The sequence below is a fragment of the Pygocentrus nattereri genome, chromosome 21 (assembly GCF_015220715.1).
Source record: "Pygocentrus nattereri isolate fPygNat1 chromosome 21, fPygNat1.pri, whole genome shotgun sequence".
NCBI lineage: Eukaryota > Metazoa > Chordata > Actinopteri > Characiformes > Serrasalmidae > Pygocentrus > Pygocentrus nattereri.
Window position 1 is genome coordinate 24,079,524 of NC_051231.1, and position 15,377 is coordinate 24,094,900.

At 39.4% G+C, this 15,377-nt stretch overlaps 2 protein-coding genes across 2 annotated transcripts; both read left to right on the forward strand.

Annotated features, from left to right (window-relative positions):
- On the forward strand, positions 1 to 8,837 carry LOC108436238 (trypsin-3). Its single transcript, XM_017712613.1, has 6 exons — positions 1 to 48; positions 481 to 543; positions 1,613 to 1,763; positions 2,160 to 2,301; positions 5,564 to 5,821; positions 7,337 to 8,837. Exons 2-6 carry the CDS (start codon positions 492 to 494, stop codon positions 7,493 to 7,495), a joined length of 762 nt encoding a protein of 253 aa, XP_017568102.1. The 5' UTR covers positions 1 to 48; positions 481 to 491; the 3' UTR covers positions 7,496 to 8,837.
- A 277-nt stretch (positions 8,838 to 9,114) lies between these two features.
- cdab (cytidine deaminase b) lies at positions 9,115 to 15,110 on the forward strand. Its single transcript, XM_017712623.1, has 4 exons — positions 9,115 to 9,432; positions 11,728 to 11,839; positions 14,400 to 14,457; positions 14,555 to 15,110. The coding sequence occupies exons 1-4, from the start codon at positions 9,249 to 9,251 to the stop codon at positions 14,693 to 14,695; spliced, it is 495 nt and encodes a 164-aa protein (XP_017568112.1). The 5' UTR covers positions 9,115 to 9,248; the 3' UTR covers positions 14,696 to 15,110.
- Positions 15,111 to 15,377: the final 267 nt, after the last annotated feature.

The window sequence follows — 15,377 nt, forward strand, 5'->3', positions numbered from 1 at the left end:
CAATGCTGGAGCACGCCTGTTATTGCTGACCTGCTCTTCGTTTGGGAGGTGAGTACTATCATGATAAAGGTTATTATAAAGTAATTCTACTTCACAAAATAATTGAGAAAGGGTACATCTGACAGGTACACTCTGAAAACTAAAGGTGCCAAAAAGGGTTTTAGGAAAGATGCCATGGGAGAACCATTTTTGGTTATCCAAAGAACCGTTCAGCGGATGGTGGACCATTAAAAGTTTAAGGAGCCTCCACATATGTAACGTTTCTTTGCCAGTTTAGGGGTTCTTCCTAGACCTGTGTGTCCAAGCCAAGAACCATACAGGAACCTTTATATTATTTATTATAATCAAATCAACAAAACCTGATCTTGTTAATATCTTCTTAATATAGCATCTTAAGTTATGCAGACATTGTAATATTTTGTCCCTCTACAAAGCTCTGGTTGATTTTCCTTTCCTTAAATGTATAAAACTCTCTTTCAGATTTTTTAATCATGAAGAAATGTGTTGAATATGCACTGCTTCTCGTCATTTCCATTATTCAAGGTAAAGTTCCTCAACTCCGGCTTTACATTATGCGGTGTTAGCAAAAAGGGTTCTATATAGTACCAAAAGAGGTTCTAGGACACTAGTAGAAAGTGTGTCGGTGTGTTGGATACAATCAACTGTTAAAAGATCCTTACAATGAGCACAGGATTTTAGTTGCATCTATCAGCTTAGGAACTGAAGCGTCTTAGATACTCTTCTTTTCTTTTTGGGATCTTTTTAGTCTAAAATAAAATGCTAAACTTTAGCAGTGATAGATGTGAGCAAAAGCACAGCAGCACATGGGCTGAATAAACAGAAAAGAAGGAAATTAATCAGAATAAGGGAATTAACAAGTAGCTCACTTTCCTCACAGACATACTATCACTTTTTACATAATTTAATCATGAAGATGTCAACAAAGTCATTCATGTAGAATGAGTCAGAACTGTTCACAGTGGTGGTGATAGGAACCAAATGTCTGAATGGTATAAAGGCTGAGAAAGAAAGCTTTCAGGTGAAACGTTTACAAATATGCTGCCTGATGTGAGAGACATTGTTCTAGAGTAGCTGTACAAAAACTTTTTTGGCCTGTTTCTTTTTTTATTTCTTAATGTTGGACAGGTGCATGCATGGTGTCATTAGGCAAAATAGTGCCCTAAGAAAATGTTCACCTTTTTTTTACCATTATTAACATTACATGTAAAAAAATATCTGTATGTTCACTTCAGTTCACCTGATTTCTATCACCACCACTGTAAAGAAAATCTGAGTCAGTATGTGTCTCTATAACATAACATTTCACATTAAAAGGACTTTGTATACATTTCAATGATTTATGTTGACATTTTCAAAAATTGGTGGAATTGCCCTTTAAGTATGTATAGCTGAGTTAATGTAACTATTAACTGTCCATTTTGGGCAGAACACAATGTGCACGGAGCCTAATGGCATAAGACTGAGGATATGAACCAAATCATTTTCATGCTGCTAGAGTATACTAATTTTAATCAGTATTTGATGTTATTAGAAAGATTAGAATTGAACATAGACCAAAAAAAGACCAAATATCTTTTTTTCATGTGCACAGGTTCTGTACAGCAAAGAATCATTGGAGGACAAGAAGTTGAGCCCTATTCTATTAAGTATCAGGCCTCCATACAGTACAACAACAACCACTACTGTGGAGGAACGCTCATAAACGCACAGTGGGTGGTGTCTGCTGCCCACTGTTGGAAGCCGTGAGTACCGCAGTCATGTCACTTAAGCTTTATTACAGCTGAGTTGCAGTTTGTGTTGATTTTCTTCCCCCTGCCTAGATCTTGCCAGTAACCTTCACAACCTGAACAAAGTCTCCAAAACTGTGAGGGCTTACATTAACTATTTAGAATGACCTGTGCATGTCATTTGGCTCAATTGTCTAATTGAGACATGGATAATATCTGAGTGTGGTTAGTTTATTATTTTATTTACATGTGAGTTTATATATTGTTGCATTTTTTTACCATACTTGAATCCAAATAACCTAAATATTGCTTTTTAAAGTGAACTATTATAATTCAATGAACTCAATAAACAAAACTGAGGGGACAAAAGAATAAAGTATCCTGCTAAAAATCTACTCTTTTGTCCCACAGAAACTATCTGATCAAAGTCGTGCTGGCCGAGCATGATCTGTCCAAGAAAGAGGGCGTGGAGCAGGTGTTCAACGTCTCCAGAACACTGGTCTACTACCTCTACAACTACAGGACGTTCGATAACGACATCATGCTCCTGAAAGTTTGTACTACCAACAGTGGTTATTTTATTTATTCTGGCCTAGACCAGGGTTTCCCAAACCTTGGTCCTGGAAACTGCCGACCCTGTGCAAATTCAGTTTTTGTATGCTCACTTCAGTTCAGAAAGGCATACAGTCCTATGCAAAGGTTTGCACACCCTGGTCAAATAACACATTTGTTGAAAACACATATTCAAACTATAATAAAAATTCAAAATACAAAATATGTCATAACTTTTGCACAGGCCACATTTCACCATGTTAAATTCAGCCAGCAAACACTAAATGTAAACATTAGAATGTGGATAAATGTGCCTTCTGTAGAAGATGCATACACTTTGCGTTGTCATTTGACTAGGGGCACCCAAACTTTTGGTTCTGACTATATGTTGGGAGAAAAGAAAAACCCTAAAATGTGCAGAGCAGTGGCGCCTTCAGGTCCTGGCTTTGGTAACACTGGCCTAGATAAAATCAAAAATGTCCCTGTAGCAAAGCCTGTGGGGAAATGGTACATTACGTAGTGGAGCGGCACTCAATCAAACATGTTTTGGTTTTTGCTAAAAACAAATTTGAGCAAGATTCATTTTTTAATGCCAGCACCTTACACATCCCAGCAGATGGAGGGGCTAATTGTGTGATGGAAAGATGATGGCAAACTGGAAATTCTATTGTTTTTCAATCAGAGACCCTCTTGTTTTAATAGAGCTACAATGGAAAATTCTGCCACTGCTGGTGGAACATCCCAACAAGAATTCCGTTTTAAGAATATTTGCTGTTTACTGCAATGCTGCAACAAACCGGATGTTGATTTTTATTTTATTTTTTTTACCTTAAAACAGCAGTCAGCTATTTTGATGGATTTGTGTGTAATATCCCCCCCAGAAAATTACAGTTTTTAATTTATATGTGGGATGTGTCTTTCCTTTCCTGCTTTGAACAGTTTAATGTAACACCATCATAAAACTAACCCCGCCATGTTGAGGCTGCACTTTGGTCTGACTAGCTATCACTGTGAGTTGTTTATATGCTTCAGAACTGTGCTATATTACAGCGAAGAGCATGATTAAAATAATATAGGTGTGAATTCTGTAACCTATACGCTCAGGTAAATGATCAAAAACACTTGATGTGCTTTTATGGTACAAAAATAGTTGCTATTCACATTTGCAGATGACGTTGGTATGACAACACAAGGCCTTGACTAAAGACATGTTCTAGTTGAACCTGATTAACTAAATAAAATATCCATGTTACATTTTACCCCACATTAGCTTGTCCCCCCTCTGCCTACAACATACTGTAGCTAGCTTTTTCACAATGAAACGTTTGGTAATGTTATCCGGCTGCATATAAGTGTATAAGATGATCTATGATCTGCACAACTTCACAGGCAATTAGTAGAAATCTGTAAAACAAAAGACATTGAAATGTTATCATTATAGATGGTTGTAAAATGATTAAGAAGGCAGAAGAACTTTGAGAATGAAATGAACATACAGAAAGGCATAAAGTCTTGAGGAAGATAATGTGAGAAAAATTGTAAATAAATACAGAATACTATTTTACTTTTTATATCAAAAAATATAAAAATACCATTTTATCTCTACTTCAAAAGATTTAAATCTATGTGGTAAAATATAGATTTAAATACACACACACACTGCTCAAAAAAATAAAGGGAACACTCAAATAACACATCCTAGATCTGAATGAGTGAAATATTCTCATTGAATACTTTGTTCTGTGCAAAGTTGAATGTGCTGACAACAAAATGACACAAAATTCATCAATGGAAATCAAATTTATTAACCAATGGAGGCCTGGATTTGGAGTCACACACAAAATTAAAGTGGAAAAACACACTACAGGCTGATTCAACTTTGATGTGATGTCCTTAAAACATGTCAAAATGAGGCTCAGTATTGTGTGTGGCCTCCATATCCCTGTATGACCTCCCTACAACGCCTGGGCATGCTCCTGATGAGGTGGTGGATGGTCTCCTGAGGGATCTCCTCCCAGACCTGCACTAAAGCATCCGCCAACTCCTGGACAGTCTGTGGTGCAACATGACGTTGGTGGATGGAGCGAGACATGATGTCCCAGATTTGCTCAATCGGATTCAGGTCTGGGGAACGGGCAGGCCAGCCCATAGCTTCAATGCCTTCATCTTGCAGGAACTGCTGACACACTCCAGCCACATGAGGTCTAGCATGGTCCTGCATTAGGAGGAACCCAGGGCCAACGGCACCAACATATGGTCTCACAAGAGGTCTGAGGATCTCATCTCGATACCTAATGGCAGTCAGGCTACCTCTGGTGAGCACATGGAGGGCTGTGCGGCCCTCCAAAGAAATGCCAACCCACACAATTACTGACCCACTGCCAAACCGGTCATGCTGAAGGATGTTGCAGGCAGCAGATCACTCTCCACGGCGTCGCCAGACTCTGTCACATGTGCTCAGTGTGAACCTGCTTTCATCTGTGAAGAGCACAGGGCGCCAGTGGTGAATTTGCCAATCCTGGTGTTCAAATGCCAAGCGTCCTGCACGGTGTTGGGCTGTGAGCACAACCCCCATCTGTGGACGTCAGGCCCTCATACCATCCTCATGGAGTCGGTTTCTAACCGTTTGTGCAGACACATGCACATTTGTGGCCTGCTGGAGGTTATTTTGCAGGGCTCTGGCAGTGCTCCTCCTGTTCCTCTTTGCACAAAGGCAGAGGTAGCGGTCCTGCTGCTGGGTTGTTGCCCTCCTATGGCCTCCTCCACGTCTCCTGGTGTACTGGCCTGTCTCCTGGTAGTACCTCCAGCCTCTGGACACTACGCTGACAGACACAGCAAACCTTTTGCCACAGCTTGCATTGATATGCCATCCTGGATGAGCTGCACTACCTGAGCCACTTGTGTGGGTCCGTCTCATGCTACCACGAGTGTGAAAGCACCACCAACATTAAAAAGTGACCAAAACATCAGCCAGAAAGCAGAAAGGTACTGAGAAGTGGTCTGTGGTCCCCACCTGCAGAACCACTCCTTTATTGAGTGTGTGTTGCTAATTGCCAATAATTTCCACCTGTTGTCTGTTCCATTTGCACAACAGCTGTGAAATTGATTGTCAATCAGTGTTGCTTCCTAAGTGGACAGTTTGATTTCACAGAAGTTTGATTTACTTGGAGTTATATTGTGTTGTTTAAGTGTTCCTTTTATTTTTTTGAGCAGTCTATATAGACTGTCCTAAAGGTCATTGTTCTTTGCTTTCTTGTGGTCAGCTTGAACGGCCAGCCGACCTGAATTCCTATGTCCAGCCAGCAGTGCTGCCAAACTCGGACACCCCGCAAATGTACAAAGGCATGTCGTGTGTGGTGAGCGGCTGGGGGGTCACACAAGTCTACAGCTACTACCTGTCCCCTGTACTCCGCGCTGTGGACGTGCAGATAATCCCGAACTGCCAATACTACTACTACTTCAGAATCACAGACAACATGGTGTGTGCCGGGTCTCTGCTGGGAGGTAAAGATTCATGCCAGGTGAGTCAATCTTCAAACTATTTGAACCTTAACCTTTTGTCTATAGCCATTACACGACAAAGGCATTTTTTCTTTCTATAAGAATGCAGTGCAAATTCATTTTTCTACCTTATTAACTCCTACCCAGAGTGCACCTTCAGTAGATAGTACCCTGCTTCACAGGGGCAGATTTAGTGATTCTGGCGCAAATGTCTACACTGCAAAAAATAGTACAGGGTGGGCCATTTATATGGATACACCCAAATAAAATGGGAATGCTTGGCGATATTAACTTCCTGTTTGTGGCACTTTAGTTTATGGGAGGGGGAAAACTTTTCAAGATGGGTGGTGACCATGGCGGCCATTTTGAAGTCGGCCATTTTGGATCCAACTTTAGCTTTTTCAATGGGAAGAGCGTCGTGTGACGCATCAAACTTATTGAGAATTTCACAAGAAAAACAATGGTGTGCTTGGTTTTAACGTAACTTTATTCTTTCATGAGTTATTTACAAGTTTCTGTCCACTTATAAAATGTGTTCAAAGTGCTGCCCATTGTGTTGGATTGTCAACGCAACCCTCTTCTCCCACTCTTGAAAGAATGAAGTTACATTAAAATCAAGCACACCATTGTTTTTCTTGTGAAATTCACACGACCCTCTTCCCATTGAAAAAACTAAAGTTGGATCCAAAATGGCCACCTTCAAAATGGCCGCCATGGTCACCACCCATCTTGTGCCACAAACAGGAAGTTAATATCACCAACCATTCCCATTTTATTTGGGTGTATCCATATAAATGGCCCACCCTGTATATTGGCAAGTGAACTATGGTTGGATATGCCTATAAACATTTATGGATATATGTATTTCTCATTCTGAGATTTTGTAAGAATATTCTCAAAATATTTTAAATATAAAAATAAGACCATAGAATTTTTCTTGTGTTTTATTTCTTTCAACTTATACCATTTGTGTGGGTTTATGTACAAAAACAGTCATAATTCATTTTTACCTGTTCCATCCTTTCCTTATCCCTTAGAAATAAACATGTGTTTTTGTCACTGTGCCTTTAAGACTCAGATGTAAATAGACTCTGGTTAGCTGCCTTGCACTGTGCATAGCTTCAGTGTGAAAGGGCGGAGCTTAACTGACAGACTCCCTTTTTTTGCTTAGTGTGAAGACCACCCCTGCCCCTTTTGTAGAGGCCTCTGCTCTGAGTCTGATCCAACATTTTCTCTCCTGATACTGATTCTGATGTCTGAATTTAGAGACATCTGAATTTCGACAAATCCTGGCTACTGATCCGGTGCCATGTTAAGAAATAAGAAAAACAGTTTTGTTGTTTGATCTCACCATAAACCCAGCTGTCTGCAAATAAACATTAATATGTTTATCCAATATCAGATTTGTTTAATATTAATAAAAAAACAAACTCAAGCAAACTTTGAGCTTCAGACTTTTATGAACACATGTTCTCAACCCACCTACTCTCTGTGAGGTCATGGCCACTGTGACATTTCTTTCTTTCTGATAACAGGGTGACTCCGGTGGTCCTCTTGTGTGCGATGGCAATTTTGAAGGTATCGTCTCCTGGGGCATCGGCTGTGCCAACCCTTACTTCCCTGGTGTCTACACCAAGATTCGCAACTACATCCGCTGGATCAACTGGATCATCAGTGACACCACCGCCGACTAGACTGTTTGTGCTTTTTATATGTGGACAGTCGTGTGCAAAAACGATGTTTTGTTGATTTTCTCCCTAAAAATAAGTGCACATTCTCTGCCCGTTTTAATGCACAGTTACTGTTTATTTGCTGAATCATCATCATCATCATCACCGTCATCGTTAACCGCTTAGTCCAGATAGGGTCGCGGTGAATTTAAACTGTTAATGGAAAAAAACCCTAAAGTGAAGCCTGTGTAAAAGATACAGCATTTTTTTTATTTTATGTTTTTCCCCACTATGTTTATCACAGCAAATACACTGAAACTGCTGTAAAATTTGCAGAAAATTGCCATACTTAAGTGGGTTCCCTGAGGACGGTGTGTTAGAAAATCAACAAAACGTTATTTGACTGGGCTGTTCAAACCTTTGCACAGGACAGTGTATAATATTGTTGTCTAGAAGTGTAAATCTCTGACCTCACAGTTATTCGTTTCCACTACGATTCTTTAGGAAATGATTCAGTGCATTATGAATACTCAAATTTCACCACAAACCAATTATACAATGATTCAGAATTGTTGCTAAAAATGCATTGAATACACAGATGAGACAGGAGGAACGATTTACACAGTAGAGGAATATTGACAATATAAACATTCTAGTCAAGTTAAATTTAAAAATAGCATGAGAATTTTGTTTGCCTGAAAATAAGTACACATTTAATTGAATATTATTATATTTGATTAGCAAACATAACATTCCATTGATTAATGAGGTTGAATTGCCACCCTTAGAGTGACTAAATGCTTTTTTACACCCCTACATTTGTCTATATAGTGACCAGATATCAAGTCATAAGCTAATTTAACTTTTATAGTCAGTTATTATAAATGGGGAAAATGGGGACTTCTTTAATTTTGTGCCAGTGGCCAAATCTTATAGCTATGGTAGTGTTTGCCCGTAACAATATGAACAAGACTGGAACAAAAAACAATCACTTAATGGTCAGACAGACGTTAGAGCTTACGTCAAAGGGAAAACTGTCAGTTTGTGTCGAGACTGCTGTTTGTTTTGGCCTGTGTTCAAACCAACAAGACTAAAATGCTGATGATATGTTATTCCACCCTGCAAAAAGGGCAGTAAATGACTCTGGGGTAATACCAAAAAGCATCTGGCTGCGGTTTTTTCATATAAACAAATTGGTAGTAATGAATATAACATCCTTCGTTCAACTCCCATCGCATTTCTTTGACAGTCTTCTGCGTAATGTCCTGGCATAGGATCAAACTGCAATTACAAAAACCTTATATTTCCTTGCTATCATTGCAGTTGGTTCCTCCTGGGTTGTGAAAATGAGAAAACTAATATTGCATCTTTTCCGTGAAGTTGGGCTTCATCTAGTTCATCTTAAGCTGTTTTTTTAAAGCAAGATGATTTCACCATGATTTCGCACAAAACATCACTGTCATTGCTCAATGACCTTTAAACACCAGCCTCGCTCCCCCCCCCCCTCTTTCTTAGTGTAGTGGAGCGAAAGCTCGCTATCTCGACTTTGACACAGAGTTATGTAATCCAGCTGCATAGAAAAGCTCTTCAAATGTGGAGAGCAGACTGGAAGGGGTAGGGGGCGGGTGGATGGGTGGATGTGTGTGTGCGGGGTGGGACAGAAGATCCAAGAACCTGGGTTGGCTAAACATCAACTCTATAGAGGTCTAAAGGGACTCAAAGTCAAAAGCGCAAAGTGAAGATGTAGTAAAGTCACATACATTCCACACAAAGCAAAATGAGCGACCTGAAAGTGAGACGTGAGCTGCTGAATGGGCCGAAGAACAGCCTAAAGATGAACTCCTCTGGGGTAAAGGGCCTGATTCGACAGTCTCTGGAGGCCAAGAGCTTCGCTTACTGCCCCTACAGCAAGTTCAGAGTAGGGGCTGCCCTCCTGACCCGTGATGGGACGGTGTTTACAGGTGAGAAGCAGGAAATTAAACCTCTTAACCTGAAGCATACAAGTTGCTTTGGACTGTTAACTCAATACATAACAGAAGCCAATGGGCACTTGCTACAGCATCTTCTCATTGACTTCTATTATAAGCTGTTTCCAGTCAAGAAGTTTTCTGTTGTTTAACTAAGTACTGGTAAACTTGTTGAAGGTATTGTCTGTGGTAATCAATCACATACAACAGATGCAGGAGATGGAGAATAGAGCAAAAAACACTAACAACCAGTGCTGATTCATTCCTACAGTGAAATCCAATTGAGTTTATCTAAAAGTATATTCAACAAAAGTAATTACACAGCGTCCGCAGTAATTCCTCTCTACACGTAATCAACAGCTTCTCAGCCTTGAGAGCAGTTAAATAATAATGCTATTGGTTACATAAGGAGCGTCAAGAGAGGATGACGATGCTGCTGTAAGGGGTTTTTGATGCACTCAAGAACGTATTCATAATTTAGAAAAGCTTTACTCTTACACCTAATCTCAGTTAAGCTGGCTGTCAGTTAGAGAAGGAATGAAGAAGAGAAGCCACAGCTCCCACCATTTCATGGTGAAAAACTGAAAAATTACCCTGCAGTGATGAAAAAATATATATTTGATGTATGAGATGAGCAAGAGGTTACATATATATACAGAGCGATAGATAGGCTTTAAGCTCAGACAACATCTCTCCATGGTCATGTTTGTTTTTCATAATGTTCTGCCGTGTTAATGATTAAGAGACAGTGAGCCAGTACAGTCCAGTATTGTGCTTGTTTCTTTAAAAGGAAATCATTAAATAAACAGTAACTTCTTTCTGGTTGAAAGATGAAGTTTAATGTTTGCAGTTTGCTACATCCAATGGCAGATGCATTACAACGTCAGACAACCACAGAGACTCACATGGACAAATCAACAAAATGACTTAAAAACAAATTCCACAATTGCTCAAGCCCTCAGCCTTGAACTTTTGAGGGAGACCTGATGTTTGGACTGCCTGACTCACTGTATCATGAACACGTGATAGGACAGAACAGCCTGTGAATCAATTGACAAACCAATAACAAACAACATCCTTCACCACACAGGCACACGTGTGTCAAGAAAAAAAAACACAGAAAGTAAAGCCTACATACCTTCTGATCATACACAGAGCTGTGCAAAAGTCCAAGACTACTTTATATTAACTGCCAGTCAAAACAGCCATCAAGTACAAATATTCATTTACACAGAGGCCTTAACAGCTAAAAATAATATCACACAGTTCAGTGTTTTCCCTTTTTTTAAAACTACTTTCAGTGATCTGTAGGGATATTTTTAACATCTCCAAAGTTCACTGCTAGAAGTTGCTTGCATTTTCTGCATCTGTCGTGAAAACAAGAGTGGAGCTTGATTTTCTCCTCTCTCTCAAAGACAAAAGCTTTAATTACTGTTTATCTGATGGAGAGTTTTGGTGGTCTTTTAGGCCTTGCACGATTGTTAGGAGTCTCATTTTCTCTGCATCTTTCAATCATTTCTTAAACTTCAGTTTTGGAAACTCCAGTTTATTCCCCTTCCTTATGCAAGAGCATTATGTTATGTACAGTCTCCTCAGAAATATCTCCTAAAAAAATAAATAATTTCTACTTAATGGCCATTTTGACAGGAAATTAAACAAATGAAGGGTGGTCTCTGACTTTTTCACAGTGCTGTGTACAAGTTTAAGGCATCTGAGAAAAGGAGAATAAAAATGCTGTTTATTGAGCATTTGTTATTTGCTCAGACATATACTAATATTATAAGAAACACAAATAACATTAAAGCATTTGTTAATGTCAGTGGGCATGTTTAATCATTTCCAAACCTTTGGCTAATCACTGCATAATTATGTCAAATCAAGTGTGCTGGTGTTGGAATTTAACACATCCATGCGGTAGCTGGAAGTGTTCAGGAGACATCCATCCATCCATTTTCTAAGCCGCTTCTCCGTCAAGGTCGCGGGGGGATGCTGGAGCCTATCCCAGCAGTGTTCAGGAGACATCTGGAACCAAACTTTGTTCTTTAAACTAGCTACGTGCGATGGACTGGCAACCTGTCCAGGGTGTTTCTTGCCTTTAGCCCAATGACTGTTGGGATAGGCTTCAGCTCCCTCTGCGACCTAGAAGGATAAGCATCTTATATAATGTGTGTGTGTGTGTGTGTGTGTGTGTGTGTGTATATGTGTTTAGACTTTATCAAGTTATTGTAATCTCACTGTTATTGGCCAAATGTAATGACATCTGACTTTCATACCATTTTCTCTAAACAGGCTGCAATGTTGAAAATGCCTGTTACAACCTGGGAATCTGCGCAGAGCGGACTGCCATCTCCAAGGCTGTGTCAGAAGGCTACAGAGATTTCAAAGCTATTGCAATAGCCAGGTACAGTAGCTTTTGTTCTTATATAGGAAACAAACATCCCATGAACAGGAGTTCACACTAAGGGTGGGCAATATAACGACATGTTATTGTGATATATTATGTCATGTACATTATGGTCTTGTTAGTACTTTTAGAGCACTAAACAACTGCTTGTGTTATAAAAATTTACACTGCAGTTATAGAAAGTCTGTAAGCAACAACTAGTATGTACACTCTCAGAAAAAAACGATGCTGTCACTGGGGCAGTACCCTTTTTGTCACTGTGGTGGTACCCTCAGGGGTACATCTCAGTACCTTTAGTCAGGGAACATAATTGTACCATAATCCACTGTAATTATATTTTCTAAGATGGACTGACTCCACACACCCCGTTTCATCTCCAGGCTTTTTACTTTATTGTTCTGTTTTAAAACATTAGTTTATAAATGATAAAAATGTCTACTTTTCCACTAGGAAAAAAACTTATTTAAGGTTCACGATTAGACCTTAAAACTGATGTTGCACCTTTGAGGGTACACTTACATTGTTTGTACCTTGATGAACGAATCATGTACCTGCAGAGTATGTTTATTTCTAACAGTGTATTAACGGCATAAACTGCATAGTACCAAGTTGCTGATTGGATTTCAGACTGTTGTGACATCATCTTATTTATTTTTTACTGCACTTAGTTTTGACAATCATACATTTAAATCTCACATAATGGCCAATTATTTTAAGAAAGAATATTTTTTCTTCTTTTTAAGAAAGAAGTCCACAGGGGGGTCCAGAATGTTTCCAGAATTTGTCCGTTTGGTGACGTAGGTTGTAGGTCAATTTTTCCAAGGGAAGCAGCTTTGCAGCTTGGGAAAGCCACTGCTCAACAGTTGGTGGATAGGGGCTGGTCCATTGAATTAGGATACATTTTTTTTGCCAGAAATGAAAACATTAGAAACAAGAATTTGCCATTAATATCAAAAATATGTTCTGCTCCTATTGCTGAAACATACAGGGCAGCGGACTTCTGACTACTGTCTAAAATAGTATTTTCTACTGTAATGTGTACTCTGTACCAGAAAATGGCCATTTTTACACCACCAAAAGACATGAATGAACTTTCCCTTTTCGGGTTTTACATTTAAAGCACAAGCTGTCTGGAAACATCTTTTGTAGGCAAAGGGGTATAAAGTATATCCTATTCATGAATTTAAAGTTAGGCTCATGAACTCCAGATATCTTATTCTGACCAATTGTTTGATGTTCTTCTTAAGTAGTTCCTTCTTAAATTGCTTAACTTAAATTAAAAACATCATTCTACATGTTTTTTTATTCATGGCCTTTTTTAAATCTGGCACTACTGTTTTTCGTCTTTGTATTTTGGTCATTCTAACTTGCTACATATTTTGAAAAAACAAAGTACATAAAGCCCCTAATTCATCAAAATTGTGTAAAAAGAATGCAGATTTGACCTACTTTAATGGCGAACCAACTACTCTGTGTCTGATTCATGAAACAATAACAACGTGGAAACAAACGCGATTTGAGCATAAATGAGAATCAGCTTCAGTTCGTGAAATCAAGCATGGCAGAGCCAGTTTATGAGGAACCTGGCCACTTCCTATTTCCCCCGTTATATCAAAAACAGGCCTGCCGAACAGCAGAGGGCGTCTGCGAGGGAGCCCTCAATCAATGGGAGTAAATGGAGCTTTAAAAAAAAAAGCGAAAAGTTAAAATATATTCTAATCACTCGCCAAGAACTGAGTGAGTCCAAAATGAATGGGTTGATATGGAGCATTTGAGCAAAATCATAGCTTATAAATGCTTAAACATTTTAAATGTAAAAGAATGCAATAATAATAACGATTAAAGCATTTTAACACCACTGTTATATTTTTAAGAGCTTTCTAACTCGAGCTATAGGAGTTTTAAAAGGCGCGTCATGTGCGTTCGTGAAGTCAGTGAGCGCAAACAGCCAATGAGCTGCACCGCTCGCCAATCAATCATCATACGCTAGCAGTAAAGCCCGCCTTTTGCTGCCCAAAACCCATTTGCTGTAGAGAAAAGGAAATATATAGGTGAGTTTATTTGTTTCTTTTAGTGAAATACATCCTTCTACTTTCTTCGCTCTGGGCGAGTGATTAGAAACTATTTAAACTTTTCGTTTTAGCCACTGAGCTCCATTTACTCCCATTCATTGAGGACTCACTCGCGAGCACCCTCTGCTGATTAGCAGTCCTGGTTTTTATATATAACGGGCGGAATAGGAAGTGGCCAGGCTACTCATTAGTAATTCTCCTCTCTACAAGTTCTCTGACGCCAGCCTACCAGCACATAATTTACATATCATTTACAAGAAGCAGACAGTTCAGTAGGGAACCGATGAAACATCAGCATTCAGCGGAGCATTCTAATAATAAAACTACTACAGGCTAATTTCACTGTTTCCTTATTCATCAGTTTCATCTTCAGGGTGTCTATACGATCAAACTCACATCAGGAGAAATGTGTTTTAGTTTGAGCACAAATAGTTTTACAGCCTGAAAATAAAACCTCATCCTCCTGCTTTGCTTTGCTTTTCCAGCGACTTGTGTGAGCAGTTCATTTCCCCGTGTGGAGGCTGTAGGCAGTTCATGAGAGAAGTGAGTCCTGTTAGAGGCGGAAACATCAAAAGTTCATTTGAATACCTGAGAGATTGTAGGGATATATTTTCTAACATTGTGCCTGTCTTGTGGTCAGTTTGGTGCCAGCTGGGACGTGTATTTGTCCAAGCCAGATGGTTCCTATGTGGAGATGACCGTTGAGGAGCTGCTGCCCGGGTCCTTCGGGCCAGACGACCTAAAGATGAAGAAGGTTCATTCTCTTCCATATGAATTTTAATGACCTCTGTGAGAAAATAGAGGGGAAATGGCGACAATGTCAGGAGAAGAGCAACGTAAAGGTGCAAGTGAAGCTACGTGTCAGTGGTATGGACACCAAGCTTTCGTTGCTTAAAGGGGAACTCTACTGACTTTTAAAAAAAATCTACATAAATAAGTGGTTGAGATGCAAGCAAAGCCACCCAGAGCGGTTCGGTGGGAAATGCTCTGCTCTAGAGTAACTTGCTGAGTCAGAACTGTTCACAGTGGTGGTGATAGGAACCAGACATCCACTTTTAAAAGCTCTCTCACACAAAGTTAATGCATTAAATGGTTAGATAGATGCTGCCTGATATCCAGCACATTGTTTTATGATACTTTCATGATTAAGTTTTGGCTTAAAAAGTATTTTAATCCATTAATGGCGGAGGGGTACTTGCAGGGCATTGTAAGGTAAAATAGCCCCCAAAGGAAACTTTTTTCAGATTTATGACTATTTTACCATCATCAACATTACAAAGCCAGAAGCCTTGTGTAGGTTCACTGGTGGTTTTGGGTAGAAAATAATATGGCTATATGTGTGTTGTAGACATTGTGAGCCCTGGTTCCTATCAGCACCATTGTGAAGAAACCAGTCTGCAAGTTTCTGTACAATGAACCGCTTCATGTGAGACCACCCTAACTGACTGTATTTACTCTTATTA

What these genes read in the sequence shown, in the direction of transcription:
- LOC108436238 (XM_017712613.1), top strand. Translation starts at nt 492, where the DNA reads ATGAAGAAATGTGTTGAATATGCACTGCTTCTCGTCATTTCCATTATT. An exon ending in CGTCATTTCCATTATTCAAG is followed by an intron (nt 544 to 1,612) that starts GTAAAGTTCCTC and finishes TCATGTGCACAG; the next exon opens with GTTCTGTACAGCAAAGAATC. An exon ending in GCTGCCCACTGTTGGAAGCC is followed by an intron (nt 1,764 to 2,159) that starts GTGAGTACCGCA and finishes TTTGTCCCACAG; the next exon opens with AAACTATCTGATCAAAGTCG.
- cdab (XM_017712623.1), top strand. Translation starts at nt 9,249, where the DNA reads ATGAGCGACCTGAAAGTGAGACGTGAGCTGCTGAATGGGCCGAAGAAC. An exon ending in TGATGGGACGGTGTTTACAG is followed by an intron (nt 9,433 to 11,727) that starts GTGAGAAGCAGG and finishes TTCTCTAAACAG; the next exon opens with GCTGCAATGTTGAAAATGCC. An exon ending in AAAGCTATTGCAATAGCCAG is followed by an intron (nt 11,840 to 14,399) that starts GTACAGTAGCTT and finishes TTGCTTTTCCAG; the next exon opens with CGACTTGTGTGAGCAGTTCA.